Source organism: Alternaria arborescens (genome assembly GCF_004154835.1).
Source record: "Alternaria arborescens strain FERA 675 chromosome Unknown contig_4, whole genome shotgun sequence".
Classification (NCBI taxonomy): domain Eukaryota; kingdom Fungi; phylum Ascomycota; class Dothideomycetes; order Pleosporales; family Pleosporaceae; genus Alternaria; species Alternaria arborescens.
The window spans coordinates 806170-825605 of record NW_021167859.1 but is presented as its reverse complement, the minus strand read 5'-3'; the positions used below and the strand labels follow the sequence as shown (position 1 = coordinate 825605).

The 19436-nt window shown below is 52.1% G+C and overlaps 6 protein-coding genes across 6 annotated transcripts; 3 read left to right on the top strand and 3 right to left on the bottom strand.

Annotated features, from left to right (window-relative positions):
- Positions 1–630: 630 nt before the first annotated feature.
- Positions 631–2351, top strand: AA0111_g2377 (Ubiquitin-like modifier-activating enzyme; the record flags this gene model as incomplete). The annotated part of the gene is made up of 2 exons (XM_028648141.1): positions 631–830; positions 878–2351. The coding sequence occupies 2 exons, from the start codon at positions 631–633 to the stop codon at positions 2349–2351; spliced, it is 1674 nt and encodes a 557-aa protein (XP_028510086.1).
- Positions 2352–2469: 118 nt separating this feature from the next.
- On the top strand, positions 2470–2874 carry AA0111_g2376 (hypothetical protein; the record flags this gene model as incomplete). Its single annotated transcript, XM_028648140.1, has 1 exon — positions 2470–2874. The coding sequence occupies one exon, from the start codon at positions 2470–2472 to the stop codon at positions 2872–2874; it is 405 nt and encodes a 134-aa protein (XP_028510085.1).
- A 366-nt stretch (positions 2875–3240) lies between these two features.
- Positions 3241–7062, bottom strand: AA0111_g2375 (hypothetical protein; the record flags this gene model as incomplete). Its single annotated transcript, XM_028648139.1, has 1 exon — positions 3241–7062. The coding sequence occupies one exon, from the start codon at positions 7060–7062 to the stop codon at positions 3241–3243; it is 3822 nt and encodes a 1273-aa protein (XP_028510088.1).
- A 478-nt stretch (positions 7063–7540) lies between these two features.
- On the bottom strand, positions 7541–9177 carry AA0111_g2374 (hypothetical protein; the record flags this gene model as incomplete). The annotated part of the gene is made up of 2 exons (XM_028648138.1): positions 7541–8664; positions 8712–9177. 2 exons carry the CDS (start codon positions 9175–9177, stop codon positions 7541–7543), a joined length of 1590 nt encoding a protein of 529 aa, XP_028510087.1.
- An 880-nt stretch (positions 9178–10057) lies between these two features.
- Positions 10058–11016, top strand: AA0111_g2373 (hypothetical protein; the record flags this gene model as incomplete). The annotated part of the gene is made up of 3 exons (XM_028648137.1): positions 10058–10133; positions 10194–10292; positions 10358–11016. 3 exons carry the CDS (start codon positions 10058–10060, stop codon positions 11014–11016), a joined length of 834 nt encoding a protein of 277 aa, XP_028510082.1.
- A 268-nt stretch (positions 11017–11284) lies between these two features.
- Positions 11285–16206, bottom strand: AA0111_g2372 (Bile pigment transporter 1; the record flags this gene model as incomplete). Its single annotated transcript, XM_028648136.1, has 9 exons — positions 11285–11546; positions 11603–13370; positions 13433–13595; positions 13663–14450; positions 14501–14734; positions 14785–15064; positions 15117–15343; positions 15400–15928; positions 15982–16206. 9 exons carry the CDS (start codon positions 16204–16206, stop codon positions 11285–11287), a joined length of 4476 nt encoding a protein of 1491 aa, XP_028510081.1.
- Positions 16207–19436: the final 3230 nt, after the last annotated feature.

Below are 19436 nucleotides of genomic sequence, written 5' to 3'. Positions count from 1 at the left end.
AGCGTGACGAACTCGAGCAGCGCATCGACGTCTGGGAATGTGCGCCCTGACGCAGCGGGCGACTTTGCTGGGGAGGGGACGCGAGTATTCGAGGCCGACTTCTCCTCTGGAGGCGTGGCAGCCGTTCGCACCAGGCGCAGGCGGGTGAAGTGGTGCTCCTCAACGAGATAGGAAGCTATCGACGACTTGCCCGCGCATATTCCTGTGCTCTGTCAGCATCCTCTCAAACCACATCTGACGGTGCTTGCCTCCGCACAATCCAAGAAGCATGGCGATCACGGGCCGGCCAGGTGCGATGAGCGTTGTGGAGCGAGTCGGTGAACGGGATCGAAGCTCGCTGTTACTGACAGCGGCTAAGCGCGTGCGGCTGCAGGAACGCCTTCTAGCGCGGCCCCGCCTAGACCCATGACATTGATCATGGCGGCAGCGGGGTGAAGCGTGAAGCGTGCCGCTGCCTCAGCCATCACTTGGACGCTCACTGTCACATGCATGCGCCCTTGACCGCCTCACCTGTCTCGCCCTCTGCTCTTATGACTGCTGTTGCCGTTGCATCCTAGGTCATCATATACCTTGCATCGCCACGCATCTCGCAGCCTTGTCCATACCCCACCATCCACTCCACCTCCCAACATGTCCACCCTCAAGTTTGCGCCTTGGCTGAGTGATGTCGACGTCCAGTTCTATGCCGCCCTAGCACATATCAAGATCAACCATGACAGGCTCGACGATTCCGCGCGTAAGGTGCTCGGCTTGTATGAAGTTCGTCCTGGAGAGCATTCGTCGCGATCTATGCGCGTGCAGATACACCCCAATGCCCTGACTTCAGACGAGTATGTCTTGACGCTTGACTCCATCCCCGCCCCTCTGACAGTTTCAGCACCCCTCCGACTTTCTGTCGCGCCGAAGGCATCATCAAGAACTGCAACACCATAGAAGACTACAAGAACCTCGATCGCGCCGCCATACTCGAACGATGCGCCCAAACCATATGGGACGCCATACACGACGGCTCCATATACGAATGCCCCTCTCTTCTCTCCTCCTTCACAGCCATAATATTCGCCAACCTCAAGAAATACAAGTTTACCTATCACTTTGGCTTCCCTGCCATACAATCCGACCCACCGTGGAAACAAATAGGAGAGGCTACGAGGCTGCAGGCCAGAGAGACTACATACCTGGTGGATGCGGTACAGACGTGGCGCTACAGCTCTGATGTCCGCCAAAGAGGCTTCTTCCTAGCAAAGCGCATACAAGGAGGGGGCGACCCAGAGGAGAGGCCAAAAACACCAGTCTCGCCACTCGAAGAGTTTGGATATATCTGGGCTATAGGTAGACTCGAGGCCTATGAAAAGGGCTTCTTCGACAAAGTCGATGGTCGCGATCGCTTCATATGTTTCGCAGACCCCTCTACCTACGAATCCAACCCTGGCTGGCCTCTCCGCAATCTCCTCGTCTTGATGCGGCATCGGTGGCATCTGAATGATGCTCAGATTATGTGTTATCGCGACACCCATACACGGCGCGACCAGCCCAACTCTCTCATCCTACAACTACGTGCAGACCCAACTCCCGATGCGGCACCCACCTTGGAAGCACCAGAAAGTCGCCCACGGACGCCAAAGCTACCCAAAGTGACGGGCTGGGAACGGACAGAAGCTGGCAAGTTGACATCGCGGAACGTGGACCTGTCTGAATACATGGACGAGCGCAAACTCGCTGACCAAGCTGTCGATCTCAACCTAAAGCTGATCAAGTGGCGCATAGCTCCCACCATCGATCTGGATGTCATCAAGAATTGCAAGTGTCTACTGCTCGGAGCGGGAACACTAGGCACATATGTGTCAAGAATGCTGATGGGATGGGGTGTGAGGAAGATTACGTTCATCGACAATGCAACAGTCAGCTTCTCGAACCCTGTACGGCAGCCTCTCTTTAACTTTGATGATTGCCTGAAAGGTGGCGCGAAGAAAGCCGAAAGAGCGGCATCGGCTCTGCAAGAGATCTATCCAGGCGTCGATGCGACCGGGCACGTAATGGAAGTACCCATGCTGGGTCACCCGATGACTGACAGCGCCAAGACGAAGATCGAGTTCGAGAAGCTGCAGAGGTTAATCAGTGAGCACGACGCCATCTTCCTGCTTATGGATACACGAGAAAGCAGATGGCTACCAAGTCTCATGGGCAAGGCTTACGGAAAGATCGTTCTCAATGCCGCGCTAGGCTTCGATACTTATGTCGTCATGCGACATGGTCTAAAGGCGACTCAAGAGGGAGAAGTAGAGCTAGGATGCTACTTTTGCAACGATGTTGTTGCACCCGCAGATGCAAGTAACTACACATCAGTCTGAGCGATACACAGCTAACGCAATCAAACAGTCCCTAAGCAACGCCACCCTCGACCAACAATGTACTGTAACCCGCCCCGGTGTAGCGCCCCTCGCATCCAGCCTACTCGTCGAACTCCTCATGTCTATCCTCCAACACCCTTCAAAAGCATGTGCACCACCTCCCTCGCAGCAAAACTCAAAATCTGCCCCAGTCCCCACACCATCTCATCCCGCACTACCACCACCCTTCCAACATCCTCTTGGCACCATACCCCACGCAATACGAGGCTACCTCTCGACCTTCTCGAATATACAAGTAGAAGGGAAGCCGTATGATTGCTGCTCAGCGTGCAGTGACAGGGTGCTCGAGGCTTACAACGCAAATCCCTGGGAGTTCATCTCTAGGGCGTTGAACGAAAAAGGCTGGGTCGAGGAGATGAGTGGCTTAAAGGAGGTGCAGAGAAGAGCTGATGAGGCGGCGGCAAATGTAGAATGGGATGAGGAGGATGAAGGAGGATTGGACGAAGAGGGCGAGATGCTTTGAGGAAGACGACACAACGATAGAGTGCTATTCAACAACAGCTTATGCTTATTTTCAAGTGATATACCCTGCTACCATGCGCTTGTAGTGCACTACATGAAGTCTTCGTATCCAGACACGTGCATGAGTAATGATACAACCTCACATTGATGCTACCGTACTACAGATGCCAACCATATACCATGAGAAGTAGGCAACTCCCTTACCGACCCACCACCCTGAAGCTACACTCAGAAGCTCTGCTATCCAATTCCAGAGAGAGCCAAATCCTTATGTTCCAGTACCCAAAGATGCTCGTTAAACTCTCTGTTACCCAACCTCATCTCTTGTGCATATACTGACATAATTCCCTGCTAGTTTTTGAACATGTCACAGAAAAGCTGGTGTATCTTCTCTAACCAAAAGTAGCCCACCTCTCAGCTTACCTGCACTACCTTCCAATGCCGGCGTACTCTTCCTCTGCTTCAAGAACCGATCTGCCATCCGTTGACCAGGGGTAACGCTCTCACTCCGCTCACCATTGAGTACAGTGTTGATAGTTCTGCCTACAGAAATGGTATCCGGAATAGGTTCCTTGCTCATGGCCAGAGAGCTTGACGAAGTCTCGATACGTAGTCCAGGGCGCCGTAGGTCTGGACCGGGAAGTGAGGAGACATTATCCAGATCGACGACAGTGGGTCGGCCAATATTGTTGGCACCACGGAGGTCGAATGCACTACGGGGCCGGCGAGCGAGTTTCTCCGAAGACATCGGGCGGAGGGTTGCGCGAATGCGGGGACGCAAAGGAGTCCCTGCTGGACTGGGTTTTTGCTTGTTTTCGTTCCCCTCTGGTGTGTGGTGTTGACTGATGCTAGGCGAAATACGTGGGGTGGTTGACGGGCAAAGCAGCTGTTGCGAGTTTGGTCGCGTCGACAATCCCAAAGTTGACACGATCGACTTCTTTTGACTGCATATCGAGGGAGGGGTAACGTTCTCTTTCCTTCTAGACTGCGCATCGTTCTTTCTCAGTGCAGTGTCTGACACACGCTCTGAGGTCTCATCTGTGGCGGGCATGGACGCATCAGTGATGGCTTTGGAAGCAGGTGTCAATCTGGGCGAGGGTTGAGACTTCGTTGGGACGTGCATAATGGTAGGTGATTTAGAATGTCGAGAAGACAAGCTGTTGCTGCTCGAGCGTCGGCCAGTATCAAGATATGGGAATCGGTCGTTCATTGAAGGCGATCTGGGTGTCTCAAGCAAAGACCGTGGAGTAGACTCCGGGGTTCTCGGTTTTGCAAGCGGACGCTCCGTGCCGGAAAGCGATGTTGATTTGATCTGAGATGGCTGATGGTCCTTTGCCGTATCACTGGTGTCTGTTGTAGGATAGCTGCAAGCATTCTTGTCATCAAACTCCAAGGATGACGATGATCTCTCAGCGATCAGATCGGCTGCTTTTACGCCGCGCTTCTCACCGTACTTGGATTCTAAACTGTCCAAGCGACGAGGAACAAGCGAGTCATTTGTCTTTGTTGAATTATGGGCCCCTGGTCGCGGTGTTATTACATCAAAAGATCCTCGAAGAACGAACGTCGTATCCTCGTGCTCTGTGTGAGTTGTGCGGATCGGATCGGATCCTGTCTTCTTAGATGGTGTTGTGTATTGATCGTGGATCCTCAAATCATCTTGACTGGTGAACTCCATGCCTGAAATCTCATGCGATAGCCAGGCCCTCCAATCCCGACTTGTACGCGTCGATGCCTGACGTTGAGGGGAGGGTGTGCCCACTACATAGCTTCTGACTGACTGGCTAGTGGAAATAACTGCTAAGCCACCATCCTGAGACCGATCAAACTCACTATGCCCTCCAAAAGACATGATGCTATCGTTCGGGAGGATGCTGACACCATCTGTATCCCGTGAATATATGCTGGGGGACATTGGCGTCGCCGCAACACGAGATGTTGGTGACGCGGAAGCTTTCGGAGATACGGGAAGTCTATGTATGTTGTGATCAACAGACCTAGGTACCGATGCTACTTTCATGTCATGTTCAATAACTTTTGCGGATTCTTGAGTCTGCTGAGCAAAAGTTGTGATATCGTAAGTTCTGCCTGTTTCACGCGGGAAGTGGAGGCCCTCAGCTTCTTCGAGTGGTGTTTTCCATCGTTCTTTCGCCTTTTCTACGCGCTTCTCAATCTGCAAGGTCGATGGCGTGAACACTTGAACAGCACAATTGCGCTCAGCACTCTCACTATCGTTCTGGCTGTCGTCTGATTCTGGCGCAATGTATGACGGAAGTAACCCGTCATCTCGTTGCTGCTCTCCTTCCGCGCCATATATACGACTTGTGGCGTCTGGAGCGGGCGACGAGTGCTGTCCGATGGGTGTGACGGTGCGAATGGTTGACCTGATCGCCCTGCCAAAAGACCTGATTGTGCTAGTCTTGCTCTGCGCACTTTGGGACGTAGTAGGTCTTCGTGATGGTGGTCTCTGGTCCAGTTCACTACTGCTTCGAAGATTGCGGCTGCCGCCTGAATGCAAGTCTCGTGGGTTAGAAAATAGCTTCGTCGTGCTGGATTCGAATACGTCGCTGTCCGCTCCAGGTGTTCGTTGAGCAGGGCTTGAGGACGACTGTTGTTTTGACGACCCAATCTCTTTCATGAGCGCAGAAAAGACGCGTTTGGGATCGATGGGCGTTGGTGACTCTTCGGTGAGAATCTCCATGGGCATTGGGTCACGAAAAGCGGAGAGAGCTGGCAGAGGCAGCGACTTCCGTCTAGGGTTAGATGTAGAAGCATTGTGATCTGCTTCGCTTCCAATGCTATCCTTGGATTCGTGTATGACAGTCATGCGCTTCAGGGCTCGTTGAGTCAGCGTATCGCTTGTAGTCGATGCTCCCCAGCTTGTGACTCGAGAGGCTGATATGTTTGTAACATTGGCTTCGCTATGGAGACTGCGATTGCTTCCAGTGCTATTGCTTCGAGACCCAGTTCTGAGATAGGCTGGGTAAGTTCCCTCGAGTGACGGCGTTCGGGCACGAATGCGGTGCAAGGTTTCTTCATTGGGAGGGGGTATACCCAATGCATCTTTGGCGGACGGTGGGCTATAGTGTGCAGTATGAAAGTAGTCGCGACTAGCATCAATCTGCTGAACTGGAAGGTTGGCTGATTTGCCCGATGCACGCCGAAATACTTTCTTAATCTTGCTTTTGAGAGAACCGGAGAATGACCGCTTCTCTTTGATCTCATGGGATGATATCATTTCGTTCAAAGCAAGGTCAGTCGTCGACTCGTCGGGTGTGTGCTGTTTACTCATCGGAAAGGAAGAGGATTCCGATGCGACACGCTTGCCTTTGTCTTTTCCTCTATCCTGTCTCTTCTTTAATGACGGAAGAAACATGGACGGCTTGTGTTTCACTGCCTTCTGTTGGAAACCTTGCAGATATTCATCTCGTGCCATGTCAAGCGTCATGTCAGGCTTGACTGTGACAGGCACGTGGGGGCCTGCAAGTGGTGACGGCCGAAGTGTTCGGGACGATAAAGGAAGAGACGAGGTTTCTGACACTGGACTGGCACTAACTAGAGGCGGTGTTGTAAGGTATTTGGAGGGTGGTCGAGCGATCGGAGATCCAGTTTGGACACTGCTTGCGTAGTACATAGAGCGTGCCTTGCGTATTTGTTGTGAGGTAATTGAAGTCGAAGTATTCTGTCGAAACGACTTTGGTTGGGAATTGGGTCTGGCGTTTTCACTGAATGTGATAGAAGACTGTGTTGATAGATATCGCGGCACGGAAAGTGATCCATGGACGTTGGGAGCAGGATAGAAGGGTGGAAATTGCTCTGTGTTCTGGTTTGTGTTCTCTGTCGAGGACTGGGACAAGCGGTGGGTACTCCTAGTCTGCTCAGCGTTCGGGCGCTGCAGAGATCTGAAGCTCGAATCGCGTGGTGGAAAGTGGCTGCCCTGGGATGTGAGAGACTTGCGGCTGGCATTGCTCTTGGACCTTGCCACCTCAGAGCTACGTTTTGTGGTGCGCTCCGCCGCATCTTGGGCCTGCGCTCGAGCAAAGGCAGCTGTGGCCGCAGCTAGAGCTTGCTCTCTGATCGTATCCAGATCCGGTGATTCGGTGATGGAAGTGGAATGCTTGTGAACGGTAGACGCAGACTTGGATCGGCGGAGACGGACACCCGCATCGCTATTCGCGCGAGCCAGCATCACAGTTGCAGGATAAAACTATGGTCTGGTGGAGTAGAGCGGTAAGAGGGTGCAGCCAACGTAGCGAAGTAGTGCTAAAGACGTATTGACGGCATGTAGCAGAAACAGCGGTAATGGGACACAGCCAACAGTATGGTATGACAGATGTGGTCTGGACGTGTGGGAAGGAGAATGACAGAGTGTATACCATGCTAAGCAGGAAAGCGCACCTCGAGGATGGTTATGTTTTGCAATGTGAAGCCCCACGCCGCTACTTCTTACAGGTTGTGCAGCAGGCGCGTAGAGCACTGCAACTGTCACCACGAGGTGTGGCTGCTATCGTCAGTCAACACCTGCATGTTTTGTCTGCATGTCTTGTCTGCATGTCTTGTCTGCATGTCTTGTCTACATGTCTCGAAAGTGCCTTCCTGCGCATGTTGTTGAGAATGAAAAGTTGATCTGTCCAATTGTGGGGTATCTTCAATCTAAAGCATAAAATCTAAAACCCGTCCCTGTGTCTGGTAAGCTCTTCACCTTCGAGTGCACTGGTTTGTCTCTCATCCTCATCCTCAGTGTGTACTTGTAAGTAAGCGGGCTCTTTGTCTCCAACATCGATAATCCAAGTCACAACAGTCATGAATGCGAACACTATGACAGAACTCAAGAATGGCAAACCCAACCAGGCACCGCCAACACCTATGCCCAGTTGAAACAGCTCGTTCAGCAGTGGTCCAGCGACCATTGCGCCAATGCTCTCAGCCATCGCAATGGTGCTCATTAGTTTGCCGATATCTGGGCTCGACTGACCGCCAACGACATGTATGGCCACGGATCGCATAGCAGCGTTGTATCCTGTACCCATGTTGTAAAGAAGGAGCCCGACGACGAGGAGAGAAGGGTGCGCCGCGATACCCATGACGAAGAAGGCGACGGTGGTAAGGACTATAGATACCCGTGCAATCCACAGGTCCGCCCAGTGTGCAGGGAAATGCAGCTTCCTCAGAAGAAGAAAATTGACTAGAGGAATTAAGACGGTGACGGCCACAAGATTGGTAGCGGCGCGGAATGACAGCAAGTAGGCAGCTTTCTTGATCTCCCAGCTGTAACGTTTCGAAGCGTAGCGAACCAGGAGTGAGATACACTGTCTGCCTAGTCTGTTGGCCAAAAAAGTGAAGACGACCATGGCCAAGGTCCAATCGCTCTTGAGGAAATGTACTGCAGCCTGGAAGTTGCGCAATTGTGCTCGCACTGAAAAGTCGCTGGTCTTGGGGTGTAGCTCAAAAATCTGGTCGTCGCTATCTTTGGGCTCGGGCAGGTCACGGAGATGCAGCGTCTCCGGAATGAACAAGGCCACGACGACACCCACAATTTGTATGGCTAACGACAGCAATAGAGGCAGCCAGTTTCCACTTTCCATAAGTCTCGCTGCCATTATGGGTGCCAACATCTCCGCGACAAGAACGCAGGCTGTGAGATACAGAAAGATTGTGGTACGCTGTTCTGGGGGCGCTATGTCAGAGATCATAGTAATGCCGATAGCCATGGCCACAATTGGACCGCCGCCGATGATGGTGAAGGCGCTTGAGAGCCATGTCAACTGTAGAGGGAGAGACTTGAAGTAACCTGACGGTGTTAGCGTGGGACCTCAATCTTGTTGTTCGCCTTCTTACATATCAACAGCACCCAGACAAAGCCGAGCTCTATTCCCACCAAGCTCGCTATGAATATCCACTTTCTACCCACCTTGTCAGCCCAAGTACCGTATGGCACAGCTAGAAGAATGCCCGGCAGCGCGCTGAACATCTCCTGCCAGCCGAAGATGCTCGCTAATCGCTGCTGCACTACATCCACCTTGCATAGCTGCTCCGGTATGCTTCCATCGCCAGGTATCGCTGAGGGGTCTTGTTCGTGGTAGTATTTGAGGCAGAGGTTCGCTTCGTAGAGACGCGTCATGGGCGCTTCGGCGAGGTAGGCACCTACGTCGATGAAGGCGATCATGACGAAGATGAGGACCACAAGAAGCACCCATGGCTTCTTGGTCGCTTGGGGCAGCGCATGGTGGGCCGATTCCGTCGGGGACACGAGCGCGTCGTTTTCTTCGATTGATGCTCGCGGCAGGTCTGAGGGCAATGCCATTACAATGGCATGTGCGTGTACCGCAAGATGTGCGACCAAGGGCGGATGTACAGCTCACACTTGTGCCAATGTGCCTGAGCGACGCGACAGCTAGAACAAGGAATGCACCTGAGCAATAAGCAAGCTGCGAAGAATCGGTAGGTTTCGTTAGCTAGGAATCATCGTGAGGATATGAAGAATGAACAGGGCATGTCTTGTCATTTGCGACAACGCTGCAACCGTGAAACGACTCCGTGATTACTCCGGCCGTCGCGTTGATCCTTCGAACGCCGAGTGTCGAGCGTCTCGTTCATGCGGCAGAGGTTACGTCAGCAGCCAAGTTTAGCCTGTCAAGTTCCGCCCCGCACTAACTACTCCGCTGCCATCAATCTAAAGATCAGGCCATTGGTGGTATGCCGGAGTAATTCGTGCCTACAGTTGTTCATGTACTACCCGATGAAGCATGGACCCAGAGGATAGCAGGTATACGTGTTTGCTATAGCTACTTAGTCTCAGGTATCACTCCACCGCTTTCGTAACCATGTTAGGTCCGATGAAGCCACTTGAGCAGATGGGAATGAAAGCGCAAACGGCAAGAAGGGAGCTTTGTTGCATGCACGTAGCTTCTGTTGTCTTCTAGTGGTATACTGATGGCACCGCTTGGACGAATCGCACGTGATGGCAAGGCCATCAATGTCCCCTTCACGTCGAGCAAACGCTCCGGTCATGTTACCAGAAAGCAAGTGAATGTGTTTTCTTCTGGTTTCGTATCCAGAAACGACATGAAAGTATTCTACGCTACTAGACCTGAACTTCTCATCTACAGTTCATAATACCACATCCTGACATACTCTTTATCATACCTGTCACAAACTTCCTTCAATATCACCCCCTTCAAGAGATGAACTCCGCCGACATATCTACCTCTACCAGATACAACTTCGATGACAACCTTCAGGGTGCTGTTTCAGGTGGCGGTAACCGTGTGTTTAGGCCTCGTCTGATGTGTATCAATATATGTTAACGATTCGCTGTAGTTCCCCAGGATGCGACGGCAAGTACCTTTGTAGCTAGAAATATTACCCCTTCTCTACCTGAAGGCGCCGATGTTGCTCTCTGGAATATCCTCTGCGATGGTATGTCTTTTTCACTTCCAATCCTCAAAGCTGGTTTCGATCCGCTGACTATATTACCTTCACAGGTCCTTTCACTATCGATATCGCCGCTGAGAGTGGCACCCCTCAAGCCAACCCTAGTCAACCTCAATTTCTCAAGGGTGTTACCTTCCACGTTGACAGAGAGAGCGAATGGAAAGGCACTGTTGTTCCCTACATCCGCCTCCTCACTTTTACGATTGCCTCGACTACTGATACCTTCTTCATTGGCGCCATGCTCAAAGCCCTACCGGATATCGCCAACAACATTCTTAGAGTCGACATGAACGGCTTCCATTGGTTCTCGGGTGTTTCCGACAATCGCAAGTCTAATCCCTTTATAATTCTCGCTTCAAATTTGCCTTCACTTAGAGAAATGTCTTTCACTCTACATACTTCGGCCATCACAGATTCGATGTGGGGAGAAAGGCAGCTTCTTGAGCTGGAGCGCACAAGACCCGACAAGGCCAAGGAGAGGAGGGTGACAACAGTTGCTGAGGTTGTTGGCCGGTATGGTATGGCACAAATCTTCAATAGTAGGGCTTTGGAGCACATCCGGTTGGTTTACATCAAGAGCGAAATGATCACTCCTTTCATTGTGCAGAGCACGCCTGAGGTTGTCCTCGCCGACATAAGGAGAAGGCTCGTGCAAGGCTTCAAAGAGCATGGCCGGGAGGTAGTCGTGGAACTTTCGCTTGCTGCTTAAGAGATTGTGGACATGTGAAGTATGATGAGCTGGACTTTTTGGGACAAGATAAATTTTGAACTATATGTTGAAGATCTCATGGTCTAGTTTGGATATAAGACCAAATATGAATATGGATATGGAAGGGGAATGATCGACTCTACTATACCTCAACGCCTTTTCGCTACCTATGTTGACTTAAGGAAATTGCGCGTGCCTCCGGGCATAATTTTGAAAGGAAAATGCTACGCTGAGTTACCACGGTGTCGTTTCTACTAAATGACCTTCACTAGATGAAGTTGATCTCATCCTCGTCCTCATCCTCTGAACCTCTTCTTGCGACATCTTCATACAGACTCTTAAACCAGCTTCCCTGGCGGTCTAGTAGCTTGTGAGGACAACCGTACTCAACGAGTTGACCCTTGTTCATGACGACGACCTTGTCGAAGTCGAGTATTGTATCGAGCTTGTGGGCGACAGTGATGAGGGTGTGATGTGGGAATCTGGAGCGGAGGAGGCGTTGGACATGGGCGTCACTTGCAGCATCGAGACTAAACGTTCATTGTTAGTGATTGACCTTTGGAAAGAAAGCGGTTGGTGAACTTACTTGCTAGTAGCTTCGTCCATGACAACGATGGTTGACTTGTCCTTCTTGAGCATTGCACGTGCTAAGCAGAAGAGCTGACGTTGTCCGTGCGAGAAATGCAGGTCCTCGACTTCGACGTCTAACGGGTGCCCGTACTTCTCAGCATCGCCCTTTGCAACAATAATATCCCACAGTTGTACATCCTTCAACGCAGCCATGATGGCTTTGTCATCAGATTCTTTCAAGGGATCAGCATTCAGGCGAACCGAACCGGGAAGTAGGTAGGCGTCTTGAGGTAGACCGATGAGTCGACTGCGAATGGTTTGGCGAGGTATCCGAGTAAGTGGAACGGAATCGATGGTGATACTACCACTGGAAAGTTCGACCATACGGAAGAGAGAGAGAACGAGCGATGATTTTCCGCTCCCCGTGCGGCCAACGATGGCAACCTTCTCACCAGGCCTGATGGAGAGGGAAAAGTTTGAGATCACGGGTTCGCCGGGCCGGTGGCATGCTTCGATGCCTCTGAACTCAATCTTGCCGGCGCTTGGCCAGCTGGTGGGCGGAATGTGGTCTTCGCCCTCAGAGTCCTCTGCCACGGCATCGGCGGTAAAGTTTTTGCTCCTGGCTACACTTCCCATGTGCGTCTCGAGCTGGGTCCAGAAAGAGATGAGCAACTTGATACTCTGAGAGAACAGTACCACGTTGAGTAGCGCTACACCAACGTATCCAGCACTCAGCCTGCCTTTCAAGGTGACTACCAGAACTATAAGGATCGTTGCAACAGCTGCGACGACCAAGTCCAGTACGAGTGTCAACCAACGCTGAGCCGCAAAGAGCAGGTAGAAGGGCCGTTGACTACGGTCAAGTAGAGCTTTTGCTTTCTCCTCAACGAAACTCTGCCATCCGAATGCGCGGATAGTCGCTAAACCTTCCAGTATCTCATTGAACTGAGTGTAGAGTGGTGACTTGGCTTCCAGATCGAGGAAACGAAGTTGGCGCGATGTGCGGAGATAGAACTTTTGGACAAAGAAGACTGCGACGATGACGACAGGAAAGGAGATGGCTGCGTAAGGAGCAGCGATAGCGATGAGGATCATCTGTCCGATGACGAGGACGAATGTGGCGAAAGTATTCAGCGCGGCCACTGGCAACTCCATGTCAATCAACATGAGATCTTGACTGAAGCGATTGAGCGTGACTCCGGTATCTGTGGTAGAGAAGAAAGACATGGGAGACCCAAGGACTGTATCCAAAAGCTTCTTGTGGAACGTCACACCAGAACGAGGGACCATGGTGATGATGAGCTGCCAACAACTGACCATCAAGAAGACGAGTGACAACCCGCCAAGCATAGCATAGATGCCAAGCCAGTATCCGAGTCGCTCGTTGGGGTTCTCCTCGTTGTATTCCGCCCACATCTTCACCCAGACAGTGGGGAAGGAGATGCCGAAGATGAAGATGATGATAGAAAAGATGAAGATGATTGTAGGAATCCAGCCCACAGTACCAATGTAGTAGAGGTAGATGGCTGTGTCGCCAGTACGACGATTCGCCTCAGCTTGCACGTCATCCTCGGTGAGCTGGTTGTCGCTGGCTAGACGCTCGGTGTACCTGGGCGGCTCCTCGTAGATATGCTTCTCCGCACGGTAGTCCCAGTCAGGAAGTGCAAGGTCGAAGCCCGACACGTAGCCTCCCGACTTGTTCAGCTTCTCGAAAGGACCTTGTTCCGAAATCCTGCCGTCCTTGTCGAGGGCGACAATGTGATCAGAGTAAGAAACGCGTTTGGCTGTGGTAGAAGGGAGATGTTAGCACGTGTACGAGGTGAACGGATGACTTAGTGTCACATACCCGATGATGACGCAACGAGGACTGTGGTTCGGCACCGCTTTAATAGTCCCTCGTGACCAAAGAGACTGTGCCATATACGGTTCTCGGTCTGGCCATCAAGGCCACTAAGGCAGTCATCGAGGATGATGATGTCCTTTTGAGCGTAGACTGCTCTGGCTAGTGCCTGCGGAGGGGTGGTGGTCAGTAAAATTCCAAGAGTAGAAAGAGGGGTGCATGTTGGGGTGACTCACAATTCGTTGGCTTTGGCCTCCACTCAATGCGATACCCTTGCTGCCAATCTGAGTTTGGTCACCTTGGGGTAATTGCCGTAGATCTTCGTCTAATGCGCAGCTCCGCACTACCGACGAGTACCACCGCTGATCGAACACGGCAGCACCGAGGATGCTTTCCTGCACTGTGCCGTTCACGTGCCATGCAGTTTGGTCGCACAAGGCGATCCGTAAGGAAGACACCTGCAGCGAGCCACCCATGACAGGTAACTCTCCGAGCACTGCTTTAAGCAGGGTTGACTTACCACACCCTACCGGTCCCACTACCATGGTAATCTTCCCACGTGGGACGATCATATCGATGCCCTGCAAGGTACCAGATGGCTGTCTGACCGGATCCCATCCGAAGTAGCCGTTCTCAATGACGATAGCCTGAGAGCCAAGAGCACTGTACTCCTTGACCTCGATAGAACAACGGCTCTTTTGGGAAGTCTCAGAGCCTTTGTCTAATTCGGTACCTGCGACTGAAAGGCAAGCTGTGCTGCCACCATACATGGAAGGAAATTTACGATGCTCATCGCGCGGAGCCAATGTAAGAAAGTCTTGGATTCTCTTGAACGATCCGACACCTCCCATCAAAGAGGAAAGAGCCATTATGAGCGATCCGAGTGGTTCTGTAAGAAGCGTGAACAGCGAGAGTGAAGTAAATACAGTTGCGGTGTCGAGGGTGCTTCTACCGTCACTGTTTTGCGCGATGATAGAGAAGACCGCAAATGCCAGAATAGGTGACACGATTGGCGAGATGTAGGCTATGAAAGATCAGTGCATGAACATAGACTGCGGAGATTTGATGACTTACAGAATCCCATTGTCCAGATGAGGAGCTTTCTGAACTTCTTCGAGATGTTTAGCTCATCAACCCGGAGCTTCTGGAGATCGTCTCGCAGAACCTCGGTAAGACCACCCATCTTGACACCCTTCATCGAGTTCAGCATGGAGTTGGTGGCTGCAATGCGTCGCTCGATGCCTTCGAGCCAGAGTGCTTGACGTTGCATCACCAGGCTAGTGGCTGCTATAGAGCCGAGCAATGATACTTGAGGGCGATTAGCGGGGAATAGAGCATGGAGTTGTGGTGAAGCTTACCAACAGCAACGCCGATAGGTATCGCGCAGGCGGCACCGAGTTGTCGCTCCAAGAGGTACATTGCGAGGGCAATCTCAAGTGTATTAGACCATACCTCGTGACCAGTCTCCATACCGGTGACGATACGCTCGACGTCAGCACTCATGAGTGTGATGGAAGACGCGGGATCCATGTCTGTCAACGTGACTTCTGTTGCTTTGTTGTAGAGCATAGAGATGAGGCCGCCTCGCATCTGTGTGATGAATCGGAAGGTGAAGTGCATGTATTGCCCGGTGGAGATCTATGAGGCATGTTAGCGAGGCAACCTAGTTGCACGAGATTGGTTTACTCACTGCAATGCCGATGAAGACAATGATGTACGCGCCAATCAATCCATATCCGATGTTGGTCGTCTGCGCCGTCTCGGCCTCTTGGGAGAAGTTGACAGCTCTTTCGATCAGAAATGGTTGGCAGAAGTTAAAGGCAATCAGACATAGTCTGGGTGGAACAACTGCCAGTATGGGCCACTTCAATTTCCTCAGTGTCGTTCCGAAGAGAGAATGTGTACCGACGTTCGCGACTATATCCCCCGGGTTAGTGGACGGTAGATACAGAGGCAGGGTAATCACAACTAACCTCTTGCCCACGACGAGCCAATTAGATGGTGCAGGTAGTCTGCTGTTAAGTGTTTGTCCAGCTGGAAAAGGTCGTCGACAGTCAGTGAAGTGGAGAATCCCTTCTTGAAGAGCGGGTTCAGCCACCAGAACGTTACTCGCCTGTACACACCACTGGTAGCCTCCGTTGGGTTGTTGGCGAAGTCTGGGAGAAGGAGCCGTCGCTTGTCTCGCGCTTCAACTATGGCGAGGAATACTTTTACAGCGAGGCGTGAAGCGAAAACCGTAGCAACGAGGTCCAGCTCGGGCGTGAGTGCATAACTGCGAGAGCGTTCGATATCAAATATGCTGGTGAAGAATAGGTATACCGTGAGCAGGAACGATGGACGTATCGACCTCATGTGCTCAACGAAGGAGAGGAATCCCAGCAAGACTGCGCCGATGAAGCTGATAGCAGCTGATGCGAGTTCGGCACGGTTGTTGCGTGTTTGTCGGTTTGACCAGATGACGAGGAGCGCAAGCTCGAAACCAGCGAACACAGCCCATCCTATCTGTAGCACAAAGGTCAGGTCCATCATAATCAAGCTTCAGGAGAATGGCATACCAGTTTGGTATATAGCAGAGTCGTCCTCGAAACCTTGGTATCCTTCCACCATAGTCGATAGATTCTATAAGGTGCGATAGCTATCAACAAGGATAGAGGAATTATCGAGAGAAACACCTCGGAGAAGAGGAGAGTTAGATCGAAGCCGCCACGGCAATGTGGACCAGCATAGGGACCAAAGGTATCGTCGGTCAATGCACAATCGGGGTTCATAGTCGCTGCCATTGCGAACGAGAGACAATCCGTCGAGACTGTTCAGCAATGTAGATGGTGCATTAAAGCATTAAAGGAAGTAGGAATGGGATAGGAGAGTTGATATTATGGGAGCCCCAGAACTCCTCGAGTGGTTCTAATGACAATGCTGATCATGTGGACCGGTGGCAGAATGATGATTTCTTTATTTCCCTGCGTTGGTGTTTCTGACTACCCGCGGTGAGGGCTTGAACAACACGGTAGTACGTTTTGGAGATCCCAAGAGACCAATGCTCCGCAATGTAACACGGACATACGCCACTGGTTACCTCAGAAGGCTACTAGTAGCGCCTTACGTACTTGTTGTGAGCTGAACATGTTCCTCAATTGCCATCTTTACAGCATGAAAGTGACTTAGCTTGCTTTGATCGTCGTCATGTTGCACTAAAGCGAGCGACTTGCAGACCCGAGAAGTGAGGACTGAGCGTATACCGGTAGTAGGGTGCGTGACTAGGCTTTCCATGACCTGGTGCAAACTCAGTGCATGCAGACCGCATGCGTCGTGTTGGACTACGTCGAAGTGACAGGGGCATCACATGGTGTTCGTATTTGGTTTAGCCGTGTATTCCACCCGGATTAGCAGCAACGACCGGCGCCACTCCCATCACCCTGCGCACTAACAGTGTTGACGGCGGCTCGGGAAGGGGATCCTCAACCTTAATTGCGCGACCACGCTGTCAGCTTGGCACTTCTTTAGCGGCAACTTCGTGGCTTGTGGCTTAGAGATCGGCGCTGTCATCCCGATGATCACACCCAAAAGGATGTAGCATCTAACGCTACAGCATTGCTGTTGGTATTCCGTGCTCTGGACTAGGGGTATCCAAAGCGTCTGAAGCGGTTTTCTTTCCTGTTTCAATTCCGTTGAATGCCAAATTTGGACATGCAAAGCATGCGAAAAAGTATAACACGTCGCTTGCGGCGGCCGTTCATCGGCTCTTTAGTCACCAAGACTTGCAAATTGAGCTGTATTTCGACACATGGGAATGTGACTGCCGAACGAAATTTCACTTGACGCCTGCGCTAACAAATTGATGTGGAGAAAAATTCTCATTGTTCTGCCAATTCTCGTCGGCGAGTCGTGTGCAACGACGGCTGTTCAAGGCGCACCTGCTTGCCGCAGTTAGGCAACTACGGGGTGTCAAATGCAACTCACGTCATGAGGGAGGGAACATTTTCAAAATGATGACACGTTTATGCAGTTGGCGGCCCGAGATCAAGGTTTCTGCTCGCATGCACGAAGTAACAGCGAACACGGACTGACAGGACCGTCATGATAATTTCTACACCCGCGCGACCAAGGACTGTGGCAGCTGGCAAATAGCCTGATGACGCGGCAGTCAATAAGAAGGCCACGATACACATTCTCCGCAAATACGACGAGGTATAAGCGGGGGAGAAAAGCGCCCGACCATAATCACTGGTGGTGTACTTGTCGACGATCGACTTCTCACAGGCTGAGAGTGGCTCGCCGTTGGCCAACTGCCGGAGTCATCTTGGATTAGTACGAAGGGTTTTCGACATCCACGGAACTGCACGCCGGCGGAGTGCCGAATTGGTCACCGGAGCAGTGAACCAGAAAGCTGGTTTGGTGTAGTCTGGAGTGCAAGAAATTGGGACCAGGGAAGCCTCTGTCGGTATTGGAAATCCATGGCGATGCCGGTGTAGGTTCTAACACCGGTTGGTAGCTTTATTACAGGTTCACTGACGATCGATGCAGCGCCGATCGCATACGTTGTGATCGACCGGTGCAGCTCGCCATGAACGCTCCCAATACTTCCGGAAGATTCCACTACTGGCTGGAAATTGCAAGTCTGTCTTCAAGTGAAGTTTATGGCTTGCGCAGCCCGTACGGATAAATCACATTTCCTGGGGTACCTGCAGGCAGACTCCTCATCTCTTGGAAAAGGTGCATACCCCACAATGGCAGCTAAATCTAGTAATACGGGTCAGCCCCATATGAACTGAAGCTAAGTGGTTTCGTTGCGTCTATCAACTGAAGAGCGAAGGATGATGCAATAGTTAAAGTTACATGAGCGCTTGGAAGGGTGCTCGCTTTCAACGGCTGATTAACATGTCTAGACAGACGGTACGACGTGTGCTGACGGTCCGGAAGGGGTATGATCCGTCGCAGGGAGGCGATGCATGAGGATTGAGTTGCCCTGGAGTTGAATTTCCGGCTGCCTGGTACTTAGCGGCAGGAGCCGGTTAGTCGTCATCCACGCTCGAATTTCTGGACCGGGTCTAATTGAGACGTGCGGGACTTTGGAAAGTGTTGTGGGCCGTGGAGGTGTACCCACCCCTCCATCACAATCTTGTCTTTGGTGCGTGCTTCGCGGGAGCGGCACGCAAGACTTCCTGCGGTGTGAAGGCGCCGGGTTGAGAAGCCGTTCCAAATATGCATCTATGAGAAATGAAGAGGTGGGACGTGGCGCAGGAAGAAAACCGTAAAGGGACTGACAGCGGGGCGTGAAGCGTAGTGGCGGGATTGTGCCCTTGAAGCGTTGGAGGCTCCCCAAGCTCAGACAGGCGACTATCGACTAGTAATGGAGACAGCGCGAAGCAGATTCCCCTTGGGCAGGTGACAAGCGACAGCTGGCTCCAAGCTCGTGGGCGCAGGCGCAGGGCGAATGAAGAGAGGCATGAGAAACGGAGAGCGAAGCCTGCCCCGTGGCAGCTCCAAGGCGGAGAAGAGCATCCGATCACGCCCAGGCTAGGCCAGTACCCGATGCGGTCAAGCGTGAGGCTGTTACATAAGCGTCCCGCATCTTTGTTTTCGTTCGTTTTGCCCCAACCAGCAGGAGTCAGCGAGCCACCGACGCGTTGAACCTCACCTTTCGCCCATACCCTCCGCCGCGTCGGACCTTCTCGTGTTCGTACGCACGCCACAATATGCACCTATTAACCCGCCGCTACATCTGCAGAGACTTAACCGCACTCTGAAGGTCGACCGCGTTACAGCCAGCCTCGCGGACACGCGACGCTCTATGGCGATCGTGGCCTCCAGCGACTAAGGCGCCGCCCCTTGCTTTTCGGCCTCGAGCATCTTAGTCCGCACCACTTTTGGTGAAACTCGAAAAGAAACCTGCCATAGTGTCCACCGCCATCCGTCCTGGTGGTCTCCTTCGTTTGAACACCGCAGGCGTCACCAATCACATACATCCTTTATCTGCTCATGGCCGCGTGCAGGCCCTTGCACTTAGTGC